Below are 24,913 nucleotides of genomic sequence, written 5' to 3'. Positions count from 1 at the left end.
CTCTGTGCCCAGGCCTGGGCTGGGGGCCCCGAGGCACCCGTGTCCTGCTCACCAGCCACCGGCAGGCAGCTCAGCCCACCCGCCTTTCCAGCTGCCTCTTTGTGCAGCTCCCCACCAGCCGCTCGGCAGCCCCTCCACATGGAACCTCCCTCCTTGCCCTTAGGGAGCCAGGCCCCCTCTTGGCCTGCGTAGCTGGGGCCCAGCTCCAGGCCCCTGCCCCTCCAGAGGGGAGCCCCCACCCGCTTCCATCTGGCCTGTGGCCGGGGGTGAGTTCCAGCCTCTGGAAGTGCGTTTCCCACCGAGTTCCATTCACTCCACTTCTCTGGACCAGGTTTTTCTATTTGTGCTAAAAAGAAGCTGGAGTTCCCATGTGGCTCAGTGGTAATGAGCCCGACCAGCATCCATGAGGATGCAGGTTTTATCTCTGGCCCCGCTCAGGTGGGTAAGGATCCGGCGTTGCCGTGAGCTGTGGTGTAGGTCGCAGACACGGCTCATATCCCACGTGGCTGTGGCTGTGGTGTAGGCCGGCAGCTGCAGCTCTGATTCGACCCCTAGCCTGGAAACTTCCATGTGCCATGTGTGCAGCCCTAAAAAGAAAAAAGAAAAAAAGCAGCAGCAGCCAGAAAAATGCCAAGGTGGAGGCAGCAGACTTCCCTGCAGAAAAAAGGTGAGGACAGTGGCTTCCTGGAAAAGAGCATCTCGAGCTGGACCTGGGACCCGCTTCTGGGGGAGGCAGGGAGCCCTGTGCACAGGCGGGGCGGTCAGCCTGGAGGACAAAGGCTCGGAGTCCTCAGAGTGACAGAGGGAGGGGCTGGCACCTGCCGGCCGCCTCCTCCCCAGGGCACGCGCGGACAGGGGGCTCCTTCCACGACCGCAGGACCCAGTCCGTCCTCTTCCAGCCTTCGCGAATCCCATGAGTCATAAGAACGTCCCTGCACCCAGGCTGGGGCCTGTGTTTGATTCGAACCATGAAAACATGGTAAATAGATTTTAAGAATTCCCAAAGGACAGACAGTGTCACCAACAGCAGAGAGTGGAGCCTCTGGCTGCCTCGTGTTTGAAAGCGTTAAAAATAAAGACAACATTGACATTCGGGGTTGTGGTGTGACGGGATTACAGTCTTTTAAAGGCAGAACCACTTATCTACACCACATGTAATATTCAGTGTTTTGTTCACTTGTCTAATTGGATTAAAATATTTAGCTCCCTTTAAAATCTTGATTGTGAATTTATATTGCAAAATGTAATGTCTGACTCGGGAAGGAATAAGTGGAGCAAACGGAGCCGAAGCAATGTAAAATTCAATTTATCTCTCCTTCGTGAGGCTTACTCTGAAATTATTCGCTCTTGGACAAAGTGAACTGTTAGCGGAAGAGCAAGTCTGGCTTGAGTGAAGCCGTACGTGCTTCTCGATATTAATCACGCACGGGGCCTGTAGTCAAAACAAGAAGAGGTGAAACGCTGCTATTTGAGTTACTTGGGGATGTTTCTCTGGGGGTCGCAAGACCCCCTGGGTTAGAAGTGCCCCCCGGGGGGGTCTTACGTCACACCCTAACAACACGCAGGCAGCAGGGAGTTAATGACATTTTAGCTGCATATGTTCAAGTTTATTTAAAAAAATATGCAAGTCACTTTGGTTGACAGTGTCTTGTACACAGTTTTGAAAGAATCAGGGCAAACTTTAACAGAGTCAGTTTTTATTTGAAAAATATTTTCTGGGAATGTATCAGTGTTTATTTTTGAGACTGACAATTCGGGTGAAAATCAGGATAAAAACAAAAAAACAACAATTTGGTTGAAATCAAATTGTTTGTTTTCATCTATTTAGAATTCTTTCCAAAAAATCTTGGTTCAGGAGGAGGCTTTTTAATTTATTTTATTCAGTGTATTTGCTGTTCTATTCAGGCACCATCTGTCTTGCAGGTAGCTAGCTTCGTAGAAGCGCCGAAATTAACTGGGCGAAGCCCCCGGGGTTCAAGGAAGGACCACCACACACCCCTCACGTCCAAGTCCCAGCTGGGCGACCCACAGCTTGGTCTGCAGGTGCAGCCCCCCAGCGTGGGGCCCTCCCTGGAGCCCCCGGCTCTGAGGCCCCCTCCTCCCTTTGCTCCGGGTCACAAGTGGTCTTTGTGTCTTGAGCTCATTTTCCAGCTCTCTTCAAGAGTCCTTTGGGGTAACAAGATAACGCCCATGATTTTGAGTAAGATCTCATACGTCTGCTGGATCCACACACAAATTTAAATCAAGTTAGAAAGTAAACTCACTGCCGAAAATGCTCCAAAGTCATGAGGCCAACTGATGACCAATAAATCCGTTTCAGATGCTGTTTCCTAAACTGTCAATGTGATGCTTCTGAAGGGGGCTTCCGGCCCCAGACTCAACCCTGCACCACAGCTGTCACCCCGGAAATGCGTAAAGGGTGCCGTGTAAGTGACAGTCCTCTCGGTGGACAGACGGGTTCCATTCTCTCCCTTCTCTTGGATGCCATTCTCGCTGAGAAAAGACCCTCATTCCTCACCAGCTGTGCCGCCCTTCCAGGCCAGATGTTAGAGCCCCAGGCGTGGGTGGCAGGCCGCTGACCCCGCTCCCAGCTGCCCAGCCTTGCGGACACCCCCCTGGGGCCCAGGCCGCTCTCCCTGGGCCCCTCCCTGCCTCTCCACGTCCCGGTCCTGTCCCGGCTGGGCCTGCGTCCGCTCAGCCTGGGTCTCTGACGACGCCCCTTTTCCCTGAAGAGGAAAGAAGGGAGCCGTGTTTGGAGCAAGGTGGGGTTGGTGCTTTCATGTCTGTATCGCTCTCCAGGAAGCAGCCTAGCCCTTCATGATGTTTTAAAGGCTATTTTCTAAAGCCGTGCTTCTCATCAGTCCTGAGCCAAGGACAAACGCAGCCCTGCGCTGGGCGATCAGCACCCTGAGCCACACCCGCTGGGGTGGAGGTCGGCGGCAGGGCCAGGTCAGCTTCTGGCAGACCTGCCACCTCCAGGGAGACAGGAATGCTCATGGCCAAAAAAAAATGTCACCTTGGCGGACTTAGGACCATGAGCAGCTCCCCGGGCGTGGCAGGTCGTGAATGTTTCAGAAGTTCAGCCGAAACAATGTGGATAATGAAGCCTTCTGAACAGGCTAGATGCTTCCCGTCCGAGGTCGCAGGCCAACCCAAGCTCATCCTCATCTGCTTCAGGGCCCAGGCACAGAAGCAACCTGGAGGGAGGCGCCAGCCTCGCAGCAGCTGCCCCGGCCAGAAACCAGTCATTCTCTTTTGAGAATTCCAGTGGACACAGATTTTTAGAGTATGACATGCAAAAAATTTTTCTTTTTTTTTTTTTCTTTTTAGGGCTGCACCTGCAGGCATATGGAAGTTCCTGCGCGGGTCAAATTGGAGCTGCAGGTGTCAGCCTACGCCACAGCCACAGCAAAGCTGTGCCTATGACCTGCACCGCAGCTCCTGGCTATGCTGGCTCCTTAACCCACTGAAAAAGGCTAGGGGTCAAACTCACATCCTCATGGATACCAGTCAGGTTTGTTACCACTGAGCCACAACGGGAACTCCCAGGCCTGCAAAATTAAGTTCTTACGGCTGGAGGCTGGGAGAGCTTTAGTGAAACCATTCCTGAAACCAGAGAGTTCTCTCCAGGAGAAGGTTGGCTGTGGGCTGGGTGTGGCTGGTCAGCCAGGACCCTCTGAAGATAGCGCTCGCTGAGCACCTGCTGGAGGCAAAGAGCAGCCTTACTCCCCTCCAGGGCTCCCTGGAAGCCAAACCCACAGTTCATTTCATGGCACGAGAGAATCTAACGCCACACTTGGGTGGGAGAAGCAGGCCTCTGGTTTAGATATTCAGTGGAGAGCTTGCGCGACTGGATTCCCGCCTCCCCTTTGAACTCTAGTATTTGCTCCTGAATGCCGACACTTCTGCTACCAACTTTCTTTTGTCATGTTCATATGAAAATAACTCCAAATGTAATATCTGAGTCTCAAAGATCCCTTTCGAGGTGAGCCAGGTGGGCCAGGCATCAGATAGAGCACAGGATGGTCAAATCATTTCTGTTGCTTCAGGCAAGGCAAGAAAGACCTGCTCTTTTTTTTTTTTCTTTTTTTTGAAGAGTTTTGAGGGTTGTTTTTTTTTTTTTTTTTTCAATGCGTTTTATAAAAATTTTGCAATCCATTTGGCAATTACCAAGTTTTTAAATCCCTGGAAGAGCTTTCTAACTGTGGATGGTCCATGCTAAGATCCGAGCGGGCTGTACAGATGGGGCGTTAAAAGGCAAACCCCACAGGGTAATGATCTGGTCCAGAACGGAGAGCAGAGCGCCACGGGCTCGGAGCTGGTAGACGAGACTCTCCACAAGCCAAGTCCAGAGCTTGTCCTCGGCCCCCATAGGCCCGGAGCTCCTTGCTGGCCATGAGTCGCAGTCCCTCCCGCCACCTGGAGACCCGTGGCCCTGACCTTTGGCTGCACCTCCCCGGCCCCCCCACAAGGAACGGCCCAGACAGCTGTGTTCTGGCCTGTGCTCCCTGGAGGAGTCAGGGAGAGAGAAGTGAGCAGCGTCGCCCAAGCCGTGCCTCTGCCAGGACCCTTCTTTCCAGTCGGGGGAGGAGGGGGCAGAGGACACCCTGCCACTGCTGAGGCCTGCAATCTGCAAGAGAGTCTGCCGTGCACCTCCCAGCCGCCCCCCTCTGACACTTCCAATGTCCCTTTGGTTAGGCTGGCACAGTACCCACTGTGCAGATATGGAAACCTAGTCTTCGAAGCGCCTTCAGTGACTTGCGTGGAGCCTAAGGACAGTGACACACATTCTGCAGTCATTCGCCGTTCTTTCTGCCTCCCAACCCCAAAGAGGCTCTCAAACTCCTGTGACCTCCAGAATCATCCCATCAGCTTGTTAAAATGCAGACTCGGGGGCCCTGCTCCCAGGGGTGCCCCGCGGTTGTGTGCAAGGAGAGGCCAGAACCGGGTCCTTTACCGAGTTGTTCACAAGCCTGATGACTGCGACGCAGGCCACGTGGCTCAGCAGGCGGCCTCGGAGGCAGGCGCGGTCTACTGGGTCCGAGCTCAGTGGCGTGGCCCCTGAGAGAAGAGACTCCCCAGGACCCATTTGGGCACGTGGTCATTGTGCAAAAAGAGGGAGAGGCGATGTCTCATCATTTTCATTTCCAGCTGCATTTTTCCCATTAATCATTCTGAGCACTTTCTGCACATCGTCCCCCGGGTCCTCACGGAGCACCTGGGCGCGAATCCTAATTAGAGGCTGAGGCCCGGCCCAGCCACGGACCCTCATTATCCTAACAAACTGCCTGATGGGGGGAAAAAGCCCAGCCTCACTGCCAACAGGAAGGGAAGCAACTTGGGGAGAAAAGGTTTCATCCATTGTCCACACTCGGCTGGATGCCTCTCTCCTCCTTGATCCCTGCTGGAGACCGCAGACCCAACCTGGACAGGGAGAGCCCCGATGAGGCAGGCAGGGCGATGGGGAGCCTCAGGCTTGGGCTCCATTTGCAGCGCCCCTACTTGCTAGCTGGGTGGCTGGATTAAGCCTCTGTTTGTTTCCCTGCCTGTCAGACGGAGACAGTCATCAATCCTGCAGGCTCGCTCGTGGGCAGGGAGACGTAATGCATGTTCAATAATCTGTGTATTGCTGCCAGGCCCTCCGCAAGCCCTCCGGATCTTAGCTCAATTATCCTGATTTAGGACTAGAAGCTCCTGCTGCATCCCATTCACAAGATCTCGCCGTTTCCTCCACCAAGTCAGACTGTCCACATCCTCCAGGAAGCCCCCAGGCCACTGCAGCCCACCCCACCTGCCGCCTCCCGCGCCTCTGGCTCGTGGTGCCCCCCAGGCAGTGCCCGCCCTCCGCGAGGCTTGGGGATTCGTGGTGGATCTGTTCTCACGCACAAACTTCGGCCCCCTCAAGATGACAGGTGAGGGCCCACACTTCTGTGTCCCCCACCCCCACGCCCACTGTACCCAGAACCCCCTTCAAGCTTACCCTCCCAGCCTACTCGCCGAGCAGCAGGACCCCGGGGGGAATTCAGCCTGGCAAGACGCAGCTAAGACCCCACTCAACCCAGCGTGTTCTCTGGCAGGTAAGCCCGCCCTGCAGGGTACCTGGGCTCGCAGGCGTCCCACCTCTTCCGACAGGCTCTGTCTTTCCTGCAGAAGCTGGTTCTGCTTGTTGAGGAGCTGCACCAGCTGCTGGGCTGTGGCCTGGCCGTGCTTGTCCAGTTGCTTCAGCCTGGAGAAGAATCCAGAATGAGAGATGGGTCCCGAGAACAGGGGGCAAGGAGGCCTCAGGGAGCAGTGGGGGCAAAGACAGCCCTTGACCTTTGTGCCACTGTGTCCTGGGCTGGAGGGATGCTCCTGACCTTGAACCATGAGCTACAAGTCACAGTGAGCCAGACTGGAAGCCTTTGGACGCGCTGGATGAGGTGAATGGAACTGCACCCAATGAGAAAGGGAAGCGGAAGCCGCCTCTGCAGATGAAACTGAAGATATACTCAAACCTCAAACTCCCCAAGGCCAAAGATGAGGGGCCTAAGTGCCCCCCGTGGTCCAGCTGGAACTGTTCCTGCCAGGCTGGAGCAGCCGGCCGCCCTGCCAGGGAGGGGGCAGGGACGGCGGGGACACTCACTAAGGGCCTTCCGTTATTAATCACTCAGTCAACCACGAGCTTCGGCATCGCTGACCAGATGTCTTTAAAGAGCCTAAATTTGTCATTCTGCTGCTGGGCTCTCCCCTCCAGACTCGCTGATTCACTCCAACTATTACCCTCATCTGTCCACAGACGGCTTCCTACCGCACGCACGCCCGTGGCAATGGAAGCCTAGCACTAAATTCAGACTTGAATAGCCACCCAGAAGTGTTCTGGGAAGAAGCTGGCCATGCCCTAGGCCCTTCCTCCGAGCAAAAAGCACCAGCATAACCCTGGGTTGTATTTTCACAAGGAAAGGATTTTAAAAGCACAAATTAGGGACCGAGTGGCCAACAGGGACCTGCCATAGAGCCCCGAGAACTCTCTCCAGTGTTCTGTGATCATCTACATGGGAAAAGAATCCGAGAGAGGACGGATGTGTGTATATGCATGGCTGGGTCGCTTTGTTGTACAGCAGAAATGATCACAGCTTGTCAGTGAACTCGACTTCAATCGACTTAAAAAAAACCTCAAACTGCGCCTCAAACTCCAGGCTACAGTCCCACACCGAGTCAGAACCCTCGAAGACTCTTTTGCAGACACTGGGCTCAGCCTGCCCTCAGGCTCAAGCTCTCCTGAGAGGGGGCTCTGAGCACAACTAAAACCCGCAAGGACAGATGTTTGGGACTTTGGGAGATCTGGGCAGCCTCGCTGAGTTACAGGGACGTAGCATTTGGAGAAGGTAAAACCGGGAAACCTAATGATGATCCACAACTTGACTCACGCTCTCTGCGATCCTTCGGCCAGGGGCAACCCTCCCCATTTCCCAGAAGGCACCTGGCCCACCCCCTTCTAGACCCTCCAGTGGGTTTTGCAGCTGGTTGGTCCAGCTGCCCTGGAAGGCACACTCACCCCGGACCGGTGTTGCTGGCTTTTCAGTCTGCGTTCTGCTACCCCTCCGCAAGGTGTCCTACCTTGCAAGGGTGCGAGGGCCGGCACTGAGGATACGCGGGTCTTAGCAGGCACTGCGCAAGCTTCTCCGGTAGGGGCCTGCTCTGACCACGCCCACAAGCCTATGCCCCGCCCCCCGCGCCCCTGCTCCCTGCCGGAATAGCTCCGTTCTTCCTTTCTGTGTCTGTAGCTGCGCAAGGCCAGGTTCAGGGTCTCTCTCGCCCCGAGCCTGGGCTACAGAGGCTCTCCGTTCCCTGAATCTGGCTGGCGCAGAACCCAAGAGCAAGTATCTTCCATCCAAGCGCCAGCCCTTGCCTGCGGCCCTACCGTATATAAATCCCATTACCGCCCCCTGGCTCCTGTTACTCTCCTCTAATCTTGGAAGAGAGAAAAATAAGTTCCCTCCAGAGAAGCCATTGCAGCTTTGGGACGCCCAGTCCACTCCCTCTGCCACCCGTCATGCCATTCCATGGGGCAGTCTTTCCCGGGCACATGGTCTCCACACCACCTCACTAGCATCACACCAGCAGAAGTCTTCCTCCATCACCATCTCAGCATGGAAAGGCCGGCAGGGGCAGCGGCATTCCGCCCAGGCTGACCCACTCATGTGGGCAGCTGCTCTGCTCGGGGTGCTATGGAAGATGCAGAGATGTTGCAACAACCTTCTTCCTTGAGAAGCAGACAAATCTCATGCTTTGATATTTGAATCAGACAGGTGGACAATATCCTCCTTAGCAGCTGAGTTCTGTAAACCTTTAGGTAGCTAGCCCTCTCCAATCAAAACCTGGGTAAGGGGAGAGCCCCTGGCTCAAAGCCAGCAGCCCCTTGGCTTCATGCTTGCTCCAAACAAATGAAACAGAAACATGGGATAAACAGATGACACCATTAAGGCTTAAAGGCAAGAAGGAGCCAAGACGAACTTCCCGTCCTGCTCAGTGGTAACAAACCCCACTAGGATCCATGAGGATGCGGGTTTGATCCCTGGCCTCACTCCGTGGGTTAAGGATCCGGTATTGCCATGAGCTGTGGTGTAGGTCGCAGACTCGACCTGGATCTGGCGTGGCTGTGGCTGTGGTGTAGGCCAGTAGCTGCAGCTCCGATGTGACCCCTAGCCTGGGAGCTTCCATGTGCCATGGGTGTGGCCCTAAAAAGACAAAAAAAAAAAAAAAAAAAAAGAAGAAGAAGAAGAAGGTGGCACCAGGAGTGGCCATCCTCCGTGTGGTCCCCGCCCTGTGCTGCGGTCACTGAGATGACGTTCCTGCTGACTGATGGGTTGGGTGTGTATCTGGGCTCCTGAAAAGAGTGGCTGCCTGGTCCAGGGCTGTGGGCTGAGCAAAGCCTGTTCTCACTGCACCAAAAGCTGGCCAGGGGCTGGCCACACCAGCTTGCCACCAGAAATGGGGCCAGTTCCTGCCTAGACCCACCTCCAGGGGGGCCCTGGGAAACTCAATGAGGCTCAACTGGTAGTATGCTACACCCTGTGGGCCTCGGGGCCCTGCAGCAGCGACCAGGAGCACCCAGGCCCCACCCCGAGCATCTGAATCAAGGCCCCGGATGTGAGCCCCACTTCAAAGCAGGAAAGCAGCTGCTCAGGGTTTTCCTGCAGAAGCACCACTGAGCCCGGGGAAAGTCCTGCCTTCCTTCAGGAGGCCAGCCCAGCGGGTACTATAGCTTCAGCGCTGAAGAGCCAAGGCTGGATTCACTTTGACTCAACTTGAAGCCTCCAAGCAGTTCCCCTAATGATTGTTTTTCTCTCTTTAAATAAATATACTTCCTCTTTTTTCAGAGGCAGCCTCTATTATGTTGCCCCATATGCAGCAACGAAGCCAACCACACGCTCAGAAAAGGCAAAAACAACAAAGCCAAACTCACATTTGTTTTTTAAAAAATACAGCCCAGATTTTAGATGAAAAGGGACTGTGTTAAGGAAATATATTGCAATAGCAGCTCTCTCAAGGCCAGTTTTGATTACTGGGAAGACTTTCTTTTAATTAAAAAGGTATCTTTTAGGACAGCCTTCCCCAAACACTGCACAGCCCAGCTTACGTTGTGCGTGAATCTGCATCACCCAATCAGTTAGAAGAGGCTCCTTGGGGTGTGTCCTACTGACTCATAAATTGTCTTCCACCATCCATGGTGGTCCCTGCTCTCATTTTTGTTGTCCTGAGTTCAGCAAACCGCAGCTGCTGAGGAGAGCTAACTCCTGAGAGCTGACATTCACTGAGCCTCTGAGCTGCTTCCTCTGCATTGATTACCTCATTAGAGTTCACTACAGTCCTAAGAGGTCGGGGCCGCCGCAGGATCGTCCCATCTCACAGATGAGAAAACTAAAATCGAGACGTTCAGTAAACCTGCATGACGTCGAGCAATGAGAAAGCGGTGGAAAGCGGAGGCAAAGCCCGCCCGAGTCGAGGCGTCCTCAGTGATGCCTGGGGATTCACCGAGCTCACCCGGCAGAGCAGCCAACCCTTGGTCAACACTTCCCATGGGTCAAGAACCACAAAAGAGCCCTCCCTTTAGGGGCCTCCCAGCCAGTGAAGGAGACAAGAAAGTGCTGCACAGAGGGCACTGCCAAGCCACGAAAGCACTGGGCCCTCAGGGCAGGGTCGAGGTCCAGGACGGCTTCTGCCCGCTTAGGGAACACGTCGCCACGGTCGCCATCGTCTCCTGAGGGCTTCGCCTCTAACCTTTCGGTGCTCAGGGCACTCCCTTACCTCGAGGACGAGGAAACAGGCATAGACAGGATCTATGACTTGTCCAAGGTCCTTCAACTGGCAGGCGGGGATGCGCTCTGGCAGGGGCCAGGGGCAGGGCCTGCCCACTTGGGAGGTGGCACTGCCAAGGCAGTGGTGCCGGGGAACCTCAAGCTGGGCAGTGTGGCTTGACCAGAGGCCGAGGGCTGCTCGGAAGGAGGCAATGCTGGACCCAGTAAAGCTTTGAGCCAAACTAACAAATATGGCCATTAACCAAGAAAGAGAGGCTGGGAGGAGGGCCAGGCCTGGAGTAGGAGTTCTGGGGTCAGGGTGCGGCACCTGCAAGACCCACCCACTCACCCAGCACTTGTTTGGCGTGGGACCAAGGAAGGGTCCGGCTGGATCTCCAGCTGTGCCAGTCAAACCTGCTGAGAGGTGAGGCCAGGAATGTGTCAGGAGAGCCTGGCAAAGATTGTCAAGTTTGTTAAAAATACAGATAGCCGGGCCCCCACCTCCCACCAGCCAGGAACCTCTGCTGTAGCAAGAGGGCCCAGGCCAGGCCTGGGGAACAGCCGCATGCAGAGGCTGGCAGCAGGCAGGGGAGGCAGAGGACACCGTGGATGCAGGAGAGAGGAGACGGCAGCGGGGCACTGCCTCACATCCCCACCTGCCACCTGAGTGACACTGGACGAGTCATTCATGGTGTCTATGCAGGAGCCGATGCCGGGGCGCAAGACAGGAGACTGTTCTGGACAGGGGTGCGGCTGAACGCAGGGAGGTCGCAAGGAACTGGTGGAGGGCCTGGAGGAGGAGGAGGAGAATCCTCTCGGCAAAGGGGGCTGGATCGAGGGGCAGGAAGGCACCCGGGCAGAGATGGGCCTTCCTCCAGAGGCAGAGGGCGGGCAGGCCAGGTGAACCGAGCCTTTGCGAGCTCTCGCTCGGCAGCCCCCTTACTGTCCAGGAAGAGGGCGAGAAAAAAGGCACAGCTGTGGGGTGACGGCCAAATTGTTGCTCTGAAGGGTGAGAATGCAGGCCAGGGGCTGGGACATGGGGCCCAGCTGACGGGCTGCCTCTCAGGCGGACATGGGCATCCGGACCTGCCCTGGATGAGCTGGCCCCTCTCCAACCCCTGCAGGGCCTGGGGCAGTGGCCGGCGCCTGCTCTCCAGCCACACAGACGCCTCGCTGCTCCTTCCACCTATGACCAGGGTCCACTCTGCTTGGGACACGGCGCCTCTTGATCTCACAGGGCTAGAAACTCCTTGTTCCTCCTGTGCAGATTTTGGCATCACTGTCCTTCTGAGAGGTCTCAATTTCTTGTTCTGTCTGGGCCCTTTGTTTTCAGCCACTTCCCCTCCAAGGCGTGAAGCAGGGCTGCACTCAGCTGACCTGGCCGAGGACTTTCCAGCAGCCCCTCCTGCAAGGAGGAGCTGCCGACCGCACACAGGTTCCACACAGCAGCAAAGAGAGATGGGATCGGAGCTCCCTGGTGGCTCAGTGGGTTAAGGATCTGGTGTTGTTGCTGCTGTGGCTCAGGTTACTGCTGTGGTGGGGGTTCGATCCCTGGCCTGGAAACTTCCATGGGGCATGCCCATGGGCACATATCCCCCAAAAAGGAGGGGGATGTAGAATCATCAGATTTCAGAGCTCAATCCCTAACTTGGATGCTCCAATCTCAAGGCCGATAGCTCCTCTCCCAGAGGCCCCCAGACACGCTCCCTGTCTGCACCACCCTGTCCCGATGCTCCAGGAGTCACGGCCAGGCCACGTCGGAAGGCCATCCCCTCCCCCACCTCCAATTCCCTAGCCCGGGTGCCCCCCTGCCCTCACAGGGCACTGCAAGTCCACAAGGAAGGAGACTTCCAGGCCACACTGCACCCAGGCTGGGCCACTATCCTAATCGCAGATACAGGGCCCACTTCCTAAGGACTGGCCACCGCTGGGCAGACGGGAGCCTCGGGGAGAAACACAGCTGCACCTACGCTGGGTAGAGCGGTCAGCACGGGCTCACCCCTGCAAAGCTTCCCAGGGGTCACAGGCCGGTGGGGGTAGTGGTCACCATGGGAACAAGCAGGCCCTGGGTGCAGATACAATGAAGAGAGCCTGGCACCGGGGCGGGGCCCGAGCACATCTCTATTGGTCCCACAGGGACGCTCTCCACCACACCCCGCCTGCACCATCAGAACCAACATTTCAAAAAATATATGTGTATGCATGACTTCAAGAGAAGATGGAGCAAGTGGTGAAATACAAAATGACTTTATAGAGCCGAGTGGGCTGGGAAGATCTTATGCAAAACAGAAGCAGCGCAAGCTGCCAGCTCTGGTCCTGTGCTTCAGACACTCATTTGCTATGAATACTGTGAATACATATATTTAAATTTTTGTGTGTTGTATGTGATACATACAAAATATATGCAGTGTCTAAATCAGTTAGGAGGCATAATAATCAAATGAACACTTGGGAACCTGGTGCCAGGCCTTCGGGGCCACTCCTTCTGTATTTCTCTCCAGCTCAGCCCCTACGTATCCTCCTTAACCCTAGCAGTGGCCAACGTCCTCATGCATAATATGTGTTTCGAATCACAGGTTTTAGTTCCACTCAACAATGAACCTAGGAGTTTCCTACAAACTACTGCAGCTGTTTTTTTTTTTGGGGGGGGGGTTAGTGGTGGTGGTGATGGTAAAATGTCTTGTCCTGAAATGTTTTCAGACCAGAACCCCCTCCCTCCCTTGGGCACTGCCTATAGTAAAGATTTTCCTTCCCCCTCTTAGATCAGTGTTCTCAGAACGCTCAGGCCCACAGTCCCCCAGGGAGAGGGGCCTCCTCATGGAAATGAAGAATACTTTTCAACCAGCATGTGGACTTCAGAGGTGCAGATACTGTGACTGCAAAATATTCGCTCAGTTCTCCCCTGTTCCCAGCAGAGCAGTCTGATTTATCCAAGCATCTACTCAAGGCCAGGAAGCACTGCAGGCATCTTCCATTCATTCACTAAATTCGTCCTTCAAAGAGTACTACACCGTGTTATCATCTGCGTTTTGTGCATGAGAAAAGCAAAGCACAGAGAAGTTAGCTGACTGCCTAAGTTCAGAGAGCCAGGATTCACAAGCCACCAGGGGCGGGCTCCTCCCTCTGCCCCCCTCTGGCGTGGGTGGGACCACCCCGAGTGACCTGGTTCTGAATCCTCCTGGCCTTCTCCCTTTCCATCTGCATGGCTTCTGGAGATCAGTCCCCAAACCGTGTACATCTCTCTGCAGCCTGTTCTACTGCTTCCACCCACCAGGGCCCTGATCCACCCCAGCTTCAGTCACTGCCGTCTGCCTCTCCCTCTCAACAACGAATTTAAGGACGGGAAGGGGATCCGGTTCAGCTCTCTGCCTCCAGCACTTAGCAAGGTGCTAGATAAACGTGTCAGAATGAGCAAACCACTTACAGTGGACAAGATTTATACCAAACATACGACCCTAATTTCATTTCTTTTCTTTTTCTACCTTCCTTCCTTCTTTGCTTTTTAGGGCTGAACATGTGGCATATGGAGGTTCCCAGGCTAGGGCTTGAATCAGAGCTGCAGCTGCTGGCCTACACCACAGCCACAGCGATGCCAGATCTGAGACTTGTCCGCGACCTACACCACAGCTCACGGCAACACTGGATCCTTAACCCACTGAGTGAGGCCAGGGATCGAACCCACATGCTCATGGACACTAGATGGGTTTGTTATCGCTGAGCCACAACTGGAACTCCAAGACCCTAATTTCATCTGTGGTATATGTACACTTTAATATGTAGTAACTTTGTCCCTGAAAGAACATAATATATAAAAATGTTTAAGTATCCTGTTGAAATGTGTCACTTAATTAAAATAATCCTAGAAGCGATGCATGAGTGCTAGATTTGGAAACAGGAGACAAAGGTTCAGAATCCTCTCACAAACTACCTGTTCTGCTTGGGCAAGAGGCCTGAGCTCCCTCAGCCTCAGGTTCTTCACTTTAAAAACTGAGCGAGGAGTTCCCGTCGTGGCGTGGCGGAAACGAATCTGACTAGGAACAATGAGGTTGCGGGTTCGATCCCTGGCCTCACGGTAAGGATCCGGTGTTGCTGTGGCTGTGGTGTAGGCTGGCAGCTGTAGATTAGACCCCTAGCGTGGGAACCTCCATACGCCACAGGTACTGCACTGAAAAGACAAAAAAAAAAAAAAAAAAAAAAAGAAGAAGAATAAGAATAAAAAATAAAAACTGAGCAAAGAACACCTCCTGACCTCCTGAACCAGAAAACCTGGTAGGGGTAGTCAAGTAATCAGCCCTCTGGGTGATTCTGATGGAAATTCTCAAGTTTAGTGAGAAGCACAGTTACACTGTGACTCGCAGTTATCGATCACATAACAAAATGGGTTCTTCTGGAGAGTAATTTTTTTCTTTCTTTTTTTTTTTTTTTTTTTTGCATGGCTCCAGTTTTGATCATCAAAACAGCCAACTCCCTAAATGAAAACCATGCTGTCTACTCCCAAGTTTTGATGTCAGTCTTAAAAACACAAGCTAGAAGTGGGTCAGCAAACTTCACACCACAGGCCAAAGCCAGCCTGGCCCACTGCCTTACTATCTGTAAGTTAAGAATGTTCTTTACTGGAGTTTCTGTCGTGGCTCAGCGGTTAAGGAGCCCAACGAGTATCCATGATGATGCAGGTTTGATTCCTGGCCTTGCTCAGTGGGTTAAGGATCCTGCATTGCCGAGAGCTGCGGTGTGGGTTGCAGACACGGCTCAGATCCCATGTTTCCATGGCTGTGGTGTAGGCCAGCAGCTGCAGCTCCAATTGGACCCCTAGCCTGGAAACTTCCATATGCCGTGGGTGTGGCCCTCAAAAAATATACATATATATATTTTTTTACATTTTTAAATGATTAAAAGAAAATTAAAAGGTAGTATTTTGTGATGTAAATTTCCATTCTGTGAAATTCAACTTTCACTGCCCCTAAATAAACTTTCACTGAAACACAGCCATGCTCGTCCGCTCGCGTATTGACTATAGCTGCATTTGCACTGTAACAGCAGAGTCGGTAGCTGCAACAGAGACCATATGGCCACGGAGCCTAAAGTGTTTATTACTCGACCCTTTAGAAAAGAAATTTGCCAGCCCCTGGGCTAGAAGATGACTAAGTTCTCTCTGGGCTCCAAACTCCTACAATACTACGACTTTACAGAATTGTCCCATGCTCCTGTCTTCAGTTATGGCCAGGTAACCAGTCATAACAATACATCTAGGTTGCCCAAGTTGAAGTTTTTAGTTTTTAGTTTTTGTCTTTTTTGGGGGGAGCCTCACCCACAGCATACGGAGGTTCCCAGGCTAGGGGTCAAATCGGAGCTAGAGCTGCTGGCTACACCACAGCTCACGGCAATGCCGGATCCTTAACCTACTGAGCAAAGGCCAGGGCTTGAACCTGCATCCTCACGGATGCTCGTCAGATTCGTTTACCGCTGAGCCATGATGGGAACTCCCCCAAGCTGAAGTTTTGAAAACCCCATTCCCCTAATTACTGGTCTAGGTAAGTAATTTGGCAAATAAGCCATATTAATTTTAAGTTGTATACTTTGTTCCAGTGCTTAAAAATTGCTTCTGCATTTTAGAAAATTCCATCTCATTAATGTGGTCACACCGAATCAGCACAATTACGCCACATGCTTAGGAATCTGGGACCTGTTCTAGCCCATTATCCTCACTTAGGAAATTCAGGCACTTTCAATGGCTGGGCTGCTGTTTAAATTTCCTTTGCCTGAATCTCCCCTATTCAATAGTGATTGAAATGGAGTAATTCATTCTAAGAGCCCTGCCATTCTGGGGAAAAGTTTACATTTCTAATAAAGGGAATTTACATTCCTGTACGGCCCCTTTAATTTTTCATTCTCTCAAATTTCCATTGAGCCCGTGCTGCCTCTTCAATACAGCAGGCGGCTGCATCGGGGCACAATGGGGAAAAGACCCCTGCTCCTGTCTCCGAAATGGTCAGGTCGTGTTAGAGAGGAGACGCACCTTAGCATCATGGAGTTCTGCCCATTACAGTAACTCTGAGGCCCAGAGAGCACAAGTGACTTGTCCAAGGTCACACAGAAAGTCTACGGTAAATCTAGGACTGAAACCCATGGCCTTTGACTCCAAATCTAGTGCTCTGCGCCATCCAAATCCTTTTTAGAAAAAGCCTGACTTTGCTTCCATACCAAAAGAACAAGGATTGCGGCAAGAACCTTAATGATTTTTATTTTTTCCATTATAGTTGGTTTACAGTGTTCTGTCAATTTTCTACTGTACAGCCAAGTGTCTGAGTCACCCACATATATACTATACACATTCTTCTTCTCCCGTTATCCTCCATCATGTTTCAGGCAAGAACCCTGAGAAAGGTGACACACTGCCAAGGTACTAGGAAGTGGCTGACACCACCATTTTCCAGCCCCGGGGCTGGGAAGAGGAAGAATCCCTAGCCCAGGGCTTTCCCACCTAGCTTGGGGAAGAGAACAGATTTGGCTTTGCTGTTGCTCTTTTTGAACTTCCACTGGACTGCAGATCAATGGTTTTATAAAGTTCAATAAAAATGCGGCTGCACGGCCTCCTTGCTAAACGAGTTTCTAAACACTCTCCCTCTCTATTCTTCCCTTGTCACGGACCAAGTTGAGGTCTCCTCAGCTGGAAACCACACCAACTTAGTTCACAGACTGGCGCTGACATGAAGGGTGCAGGGGAAGGAGTCCAGAAGCTCCAAAACCAGCTTGGGAAACTCTCCGCGGGCCCCGGTGCCAGCAGGCAGCCGGTGTGCACGGAGGGCCCAGGCAGCGCCCTGCAGCCCTGATAATGCCACCAGGGCTTTCTGCTGGACCAACTGTGAACACACAGCTGCCTCTAGATGGGAGGTACCATTTCCCTTCAGGTCACTTAGGAACATCTGCTGTGTCACTACCTTAATTTTTTTTTTTTCCTGGTCTTTTTAGGGCTGCACCTGCAGCATATGGAAGTTCCCAGGCGCTGGGGGTTGAATCAGAGCTATGGCTGCTGGCCTACACCACAGCAACGCCAGATCCAAGCCTCATCTGTGACCTACACTGCAGCTCACGGCAACACTGTATCCTTAACCCACTGAGCGAGGCCAGGGATTGAACCCACGTTCTCATGGATACCATTCGGGTTTGTTGCCCCCGGTAAGCCACAACGGGAACTCCTACCTTGCAGTTTTAAAGTGCAACCTGTCTGACCAGGCTGAGCTTGTCACCTCTTTGGAGGATGTCCATATAAGGGGTCTGGACCATGAAACTGTAGGGACAGGAGCTACTGTGGCAAAAATCTTAGAAGAACCTAGGAGACCATTTGCCTTAAGTCTCAGATACCTGAGAGCAGAGTCATGGCGAGCACAGCCTCACTGTGCAAAGGAAAACAGGATGGAGGAATGAAGACTGCTGAAAATCACATCTGCAGAGTAGCAACAAGCCACCCCTGGTTCCAGGGCTCTGAGAAGTGCCAGCAGAAAAAGCCACACCACCTCTCCTGCTGCACCCAGCCTAAACTCAAGCCTGAGCACTCTCTTTCAAAAATTAGTTATTTGGGGGAGTTCCTGTTGTGGCTCAGCAGTAACAAACCCATCTAGTATCTGTGAGGATGTGGGTTCAATCTCTGGCCTTGATCAGCGCGCGAAAGGATCTGGCATTGCCCTGAGCTGTGGTGTAGGTTGCAGACACAGCTTTGATCCTGCACTGCCAGGGCTGTGGTGTAGGCCGGCAGCTGTAGCTCCAATTCAACCCCTAGCCTGGGAACTTCCATATACTACAGGTAGGGCCCTAAAAAAAAAAAAACTTAGTTATTTGGGAGTTCCCTGGTGGCATTGTAGGATAAGGATCTGGTATTGTCATTGCAATGGCTCGGGTTGCTGTAGTGGCATGGGTTCGATCCCTTGCCCAGGGAACTTCCCCATGCTGCAGGTGAGGCCAACAAACCCCTCAAACGAAAACTAGTTATTTGGAAATACACTTGTGCTTAGAAACAGTTGCACAGTGTGGCGTTGCTGGAAGATTCTGTTCTAAGGAGGTCCACTTCCTGGAGCCCACAGAGACACACACCCTGCAGCACTGGTCCTGGGAGGCAACAGCTTCCACACTATGGGGAGGCGTGGGAGCCTCGAGTTCCCTCATGTTTGACCAGCCCCAGCCTGGGAGGAGGTCAAACTGGTTGCAGGAGTGCGATGAAATAAGAGTGAGCCCATGGCAGCTAAGTCAGCAGATTTAGTCACTCGGGTGCATTTACTGTCATACATTGAACTGGGTTTTAAGGCAAAGTTATTTGATGACTCCTGGCCATCCACAACGAACTGTCAATGCCGAGAGCTTTTATTATTTAGCTCCTCTTCAGTCTACACCCAGGCAGCCTCCCTGCTGACCCTTGTCAAAGAACCCCATCTGCTGGTTGCCACGGTAACTGAAGGCGGCCAATTGAGCTGAACAGAGTGACTCAGAAATAAAACCTGCAGCCAAAGGAATTCTGCGCAGAGTAATAAATCATTTAGTAAAAGGGGATCCTCTGCACAGTGATGAGTGTTGGGATAACTACGATGGCATCACTCTTCCAGCTAGAAGGTCCATGGCAGAGCCGAGTCATCAGGCCTGCCGGAGGGCGCGTTTGGTTTCTCATGGGCTCCGACGGCAAAGTCAGATCCTGCCCTTGTATGTGCCATCCTGGGGGAGAAGGAACCAGCTAAATCAATTGTTTAATGTTCGGGCTGCAGAATTCTGAATTTTAAGAAATGGCAAGAGAACCAGTCTAGGCTTCCAACACGCCTTAGTCTTTTTTTTTTTTTTTTTTTTTTTTTTTTTTTTTTTAAGTAGGACAAGTAAACAAAATGTTCCATGTAGCCCAGGAAACCACTGTGGCCTTGAGAGAGGTGGCAAAGAGAACACTATTAAGATGGCTTTGGAATCAAAACACCTAGCACCATCTCTTCGTCATCAATCAACTTTGAGGCGCTCCAAGCAGAAAGCATCTACGGACACAAGACACGCCATCCGTGAGATAGCAGAGGAGACGGGCTTCAGCTCAGAGGGCCGAGAGTGTCACCACAGGACGGGCTCAGGGAGAGTGGGGGCTTGGAATAAGAGGGGGCAGAAGAGCAAGCCAAGGAGAGGCTTGGGGTGATCGGAGGCAGCAAACTGCAGTCCCCTGCCGTGGACTCAGCGCTGTACCAGAGGCCCTCAAGGGACAGGACGCAGTTCCCAGTCATGGCCCCCACTCCTGGTGAGCACCTGCTCTGTAGACTGGGAACCCCTGCAGATCACAGTGCCCAGATACTAAGAAGACAAAAAAGAAACCCCCAGACATGCTAAATCATCCATACAGCACTTATCTGTGTAAGGCAGTTCCCTAGTGGCTGTGATGGGAGAGGCAAGGTTCAGGGCAGTAGAAACAATTGCCCCAACAACCGGTCACAATGTAGGGTGGCGGGCTATGGGGCACAGAGGCAGCAGGGCTGTATGCTAGGGGATAGGGAGGGGCAGCCTTACCCTGCACCCTTTTAAGAGCACCCCACCCTTTTAAGAGGTGTACAGGCAGGACCAATATCCTCCCCAACTGTGACCCACAGAGCAACGCGAGGACCCTGTTTCCCAAGTCCCCGCAGGGATCATTTCCTGCTTTAGAAAAGAGTAACTCCCAAACACAACGTAGGTTTTTTCCCCATCTTAGATGCCGCCATTATAAGGCTTCGTCTTTTTTTTTTAATTATAGTTGATTTACAACGCTGTCAATTTCTGCTGTACAGCAAAGTGACCCAGTTATACAAACATATATATATATATTTTTTTTTCTCATATTATCCTCCATCATGTTCCATCACAAGTGGATATAGTTCCCTGTGCTCTACAGCAGGATCTCATTGCTTATCCACTCCAAAGGCAATAGTTTGCATCTACTGACCCCAGACTCCCAGAGTCATGTGGAGAGAGTTTTAGTGAGGTTCCTAGATGGCGTTAGGGGCGGCTGTGCACGCAGGGACGAGCCTCGTCTGGTGCCCGCCTCGTCCAAAGAACCCACCAAGCAAAGCCCTCCCCCTCGGAGCGCATCGGGAATCGCCAGCCCGGCTGCCCCCCAGCGCTGGGCAACGGTGCCTCTGCGGGTTCGAGGGTCGGAGGGGCTCCACGTGCGCCTCCGGGCGCTGCGCCCCCTCCAGCTCCGCCCAACCGTCCCGTGTCCCGCCCTCCCCGCCCTTCGGCCCGGCTGCCCCGCGGCCCCCGAACGGGATGGGGGGGCGGCGGGCGGGCCGCGGGCAGGGGGGCTGGTGCCGGGCATCTGGCTCCGGAGGCTCCGCGGGGGCTCGCAGGGCCTCTGGACTTTGGCAGAAGGAGAGGATTAAGCCGAGATGGCAGTTGAGGGAAGGAGATGGATGAAAGCTTCATTAACTCCAAGCTCACGTCCCAATTTCTTTCCCCTGAGAAGCAATGTGAAAAAAGTTTGGTCTCCTTGTGATGGGAAGTGCTGCGTTGATGGTGTTTGCTCTTCTTACCTTTTAATTCCGTATTTGTAAACAACAACAAAAAATTAATCACTGTTTGTTGACCATGGAGGACTCAATTTTTAATTAAACAGGAAAGGAAAATCTTGGCTAATAGAGAAGCTGAAGAAATATTACAACCCGTTTAAATATCTATGTTGGTGATTAAGCTTGTCATATGACTTAATTGAAATTGGCAAATATCTTAAGGACCCAAAGAAATGAAAATTTAAAAGGTGCAAGGTATGACATATCTTGATTTTTTCCTCCCCTTCTCATCCAATAACGAAACCGACTTTTATAATCCATCCTAAATGGTGCCATGGAAGACAGGACTTCCTGATTCCATAAAAATACCTTGGGTACTGCTCTATGACACAATTGTTCATGCCCGAATTACTGCTCCCCGCCTTACAAAGTTACCATTAGTTTCACTTCTAGACCCTACTTCCAATTCTTTGTCTCTGCTCACTCTCCCAAATTCTCCTCCATATTTCAATTCCCAGACACTCTTGAACTTTTGCACATGCTGCCAGTTTGAGCCTGCACAGAATAATCAGTATATTAATTCCACTAGGAGACAGTGAGATTTTTCTAACACAATCTGCGCAACCTGAACTCTTTCCTTCAGAAACACTTTGCCTTTAAAAAGCAACTCCCAGCATGAACCTCATAAGAAGCGACATGTAACAGACAGTGCATGTGGCGCTGGGCTTGCAGCTCAGAATTAAAAGAGAATTTTTTACTTTGTTTCTTTGGTGCCATGTGCATAATGTACATGTGGACGAAACTGACATCAGACATTTAAAGCAGAAACAAGTGGGGGGAGGGGGGACGTGACGGTGGCGGGAAAGAAAGAAAATATGTTGATAAAAACAGTAACTTCTGTTAATCTACATTTTTCAGTTACTGTCTTAATTAAGAATGTTAGGAAATATGTTGCAGTTTAATTGCATTGTTTCAAGAAATTCTAATGCTGACAAATTTGGGACTACCGTACACTTGGATGGTAAAAGGGACTGAAGGAGTAATTTCTTCCAATTGGTGGATAATCAAAATTGTGTTTTCCGCAGACAACCCCCTGCCCCGATCCTAAATTCAGAAGACAAAGTAAGAACAGCCTAACACTTCAGTATGAAATGAGTTCGGGGGGCAGTGGGGAAGGAATGTGTTTTTAACCTATGTATATGAGATAGGAATCATTTTTTAAATATAGATACAAAGAAGTCACAAAAATGAAATAGCACGTGATCTGAAATTTTTCCAGTAACACTGTTATCCATATCGGAAATAGCTGGTTAGGAAAAAGTCAGTAACAATCTCTAAATTATTCCCTGATGACCTCAAGACAGTAAAAATCATTTGCCTCAGACACAAGGGCATAAACGTAATGACAGATTGAAGACATGTTCAGGTTTCCAGACTCTGCTTTTCCCCTACTGCAGCCCAGTCGCACACACTCTAGGCTTCATTTCTATTTGGGAAAGTGGGGGGGGGGCGGTACGTAAGACTGCATCACTACAAAGCAAAATAAATTACAATGCCTTTTCCTCGCTCAGAGTACCACTGACGGCAGTTGTAGGGGACACGGTAGCCTCCTATTTCCTACTGGTTACCACGGCCAACTCATTTGCAACCTGGATGTTGTGTTTCTTCCTTGACCCCAAGCTGTGGGGCCTGTGCAGCTGAGCTCACTGCCTGTCAGAAGGGAGGCGAGGACTCAAACTCGGCAGGAGGTGCTGCTGTTCTGGTCCTCTGCTCCCTGGTGTGCAGCACCCACCAGGCGCTGAGCAGCGCCCCCCACTGACGGGACCGACCACTTCATTCACACTGCTTGGCCGATTTGGTCAGATACATGGACCAGTTCTTTGACTATTTGTTTCGCCTTCCATAAACTATGATTGATGATACACTTGGAGCTTCAGAATTCTCTGTCCCATTGAGGAGGCAGGCCGAACTGTTCTAGCCCCTGAAGATAAAGGCACTGTATGTGCAATGGCCCTGAAACGAGACGCCAATAAGATGTGTTTGCCCTAAAATGCTGCTGCAACGTCCAAAGAGCTCGGTTAAGAGAACAAACTCGAGAGATCTGCTGTCACTGGGAATCCTCGTGGCTCCTTCTGCCTCAAGCTCTCAGAACGAGAGTGGTTGGAGAACTTGACCACGGCTCAAGCACCACCAAGGTGCTGCCGGTATCAGGGTCTCCATTCTTAAACTTCTATTTACATTTTGTATTAGAGACCAGGTCTCGGATTGCTGGGGAAATGTACGTGTGACCTCAAATTCCAGATGGTTCACTGCCATAGAATTGGAATAATTTTTTTTTTTTTTCACATCTCACAGGAGATCCAAAAGAATAAAGGGACATGTCTCTCATGTGCTCAGTGCCTGGGACCACAGAAAACTCCTGGCTGAGGAAGAAATGAAAGACTCTCCGTCTTTGGGGGGTTTCTGGAAATTCTGGTGGGAGAGGGCATATCATCCCCCCAGTAGCTGGGCAACCTCCCCAGAAAGGCCTTTGTCAGGCTGCCCTGAAGGCTGTGGTGTGCGGAGCCCGGACCCCTGCGGAGGGCGGCGAGGGGATGCTGAGCTGAGCGGGGACTGGAGCATCGTTAATCACCAGCTCTGACGGACGGACAGCGAGGAGAGTTCAGGCGGACCCAGAGGCGGGGAGAAGCCACGAGTGTGATTCTAAGTTGAAAAGTTCTGAGTCAATTCTCCGAGTTTAGAGAACATTCAAAGAAGAAGACACAATACTGGGGGAGGGGGGTAGAGGAGAGAGGGGGGACAGGGAAGCAGTACCCGCCTGAGGGCCAATTGCCTCTCCAGCAGCGGCAAGGCTGTTCCCGGGCTCGCAGGACCATTTGTTCCATTACACAATCTCCTGAAGCCATTTAGAGAGAGCTCAAACAACTGCCTGTACCAACACGACACATGGCTTCCCAACCCGACTCTTTGCTAATCCAGACGCTCCAACCATCTTTCTTTAAGATGCCATATGGTTGGCAGAAGCCTGTAGATCTAGCAGCACATCTGCTTGTGCGTTTCTTCTTCCCTCCATCCCCCCCAACAAAAGAAGGATAGAGAGGCAGACCAGGAGGAGGGCACGCGTGTCTACCTCTGCCCGGGTCCCTGTTTCTTTTTAAGGGCTTCACGCAAAACTCTAATGGGGATGATGGGAATGATTCGGAGCTGGATCTTTTTTTTCTCCCCCCTAGGCAACATGGCGATTTATTTGCTTGTCATAGATTTAAACGAGATTAGCAAAACAAAGGATGGATGGTCTCCTTTCTCCCCCGGGGTGCTTACTGGGAAACCACTTCAAAGCTCTCCCCCTGGGAATCCTTGTGCTGTGGAAGGAGGGGACGGCACCCTTGCCTGCAGCGATTTCTCCTCTTCTTTTCGGTCAGGGAAGACAGACAAGCTGAGAAACTAGCAGATACCCAGAGCCTGCTTTGTTAGCAAGCACGCGCGGCTGTATGCTAATGAGTCGGCACCGACACGCTGCTTTTTTGGTATGATGAGCAAAGATTGTTGACACTGTTGAAATCCTGGCTCTCCTGGCCTGTAAGCACACGGGCTGCCTCCTTGGAATCTGGCCCCCAGTAAGACAGGCTGCAAAAAAATAATACATTTTCTGCTCTCCTGATGACTGAAATCTGGCCATTTGCAACTTAGAGCAGTTGGGCGAGGGGGAGGGGGCATTAGAAAAAGATTCTAAAATATTCTATGGAGCGAGGAACCAAAAAGACACAGGTGAAAATTATGGGTCTCTTCAACAGAAAGTTAAACCTGGTAGATACCTGTGTGTGATCAAGGCCAGGATGGTGGCTTCAGGAGCGAAACCCCTGAAAAGTGAGGGTGAGAGGCAGTTACTGTAGCCTCGGCCTCCTGGGGCAGCTGGGACGTTCCTGCCACCCCCAGGCACAGGACACTCTGCAGATGAGGCAGCCCCATCTCAGTTACAGGAGAAAAAGCTTAGCTTCTGATCTTCCTGTAAATGTGTCAGAAGCTTAGGCTGGTTGACCATACCTGGTTTTCCATGTCTGTGGAAATAATAAGGCAGCAAAAAAAGCAGAGCAGATATTCCGCTGTTGCAAAAGTGGAACCTTTTTTCGTTAAGTCAAA

General features: G+C 52.0%; 1 protein-coding gene across 11 annotated transcripts in view; it reads right to left on the bottom strand.

Annotated features, from left to right (window-relative positions):
* SDCCAG8 (serologically defined colon cancer antigen 8) overlaps window positions 1-24,913 on the bottom strand; it is a 250,651-nt gene that overhangs the window by 2,963 nt on the left and 222,775 nt on the right. For 9 of the 11 annotated variants that reach the window (XM_021064173.1, XM_021064176.1, XM_021064180.1 and 6 more), the window contains one exon: window positions 6,100-6,226. In XM_021064173.1, coding sequence (XP_020919832.1) covers window positions 6,100-6,226 — 127 coding nt within the window. Of the gene's footprint in view, window positions 1-6,099; window positions 6,227-24,913 lie in introns of those variants that run through there. The other 2 variants (XM_021064174.1, XM_021064181.1) reach the window with 1 other exon arrangement.

This window comes from Sus scrofa, chromosome 10, assembly GCF_000003025.6.
Source record: "Sus scrofa isolate TJ Tabasco breed Duroc chromosome 10, Sscrofa11.1, whole genome shotgun sequence".
In the NCBI taxonomy this organism is placed as follows: domain Eukaryota; kingdom Metazoa; phylum Chordata; class Mammalia; order Artiodactyla; family Suidae; genus Sus; species Sus scrofa.
This window is presented reverse-complemented; position numbering and strand designations above follow the sequence as displayed.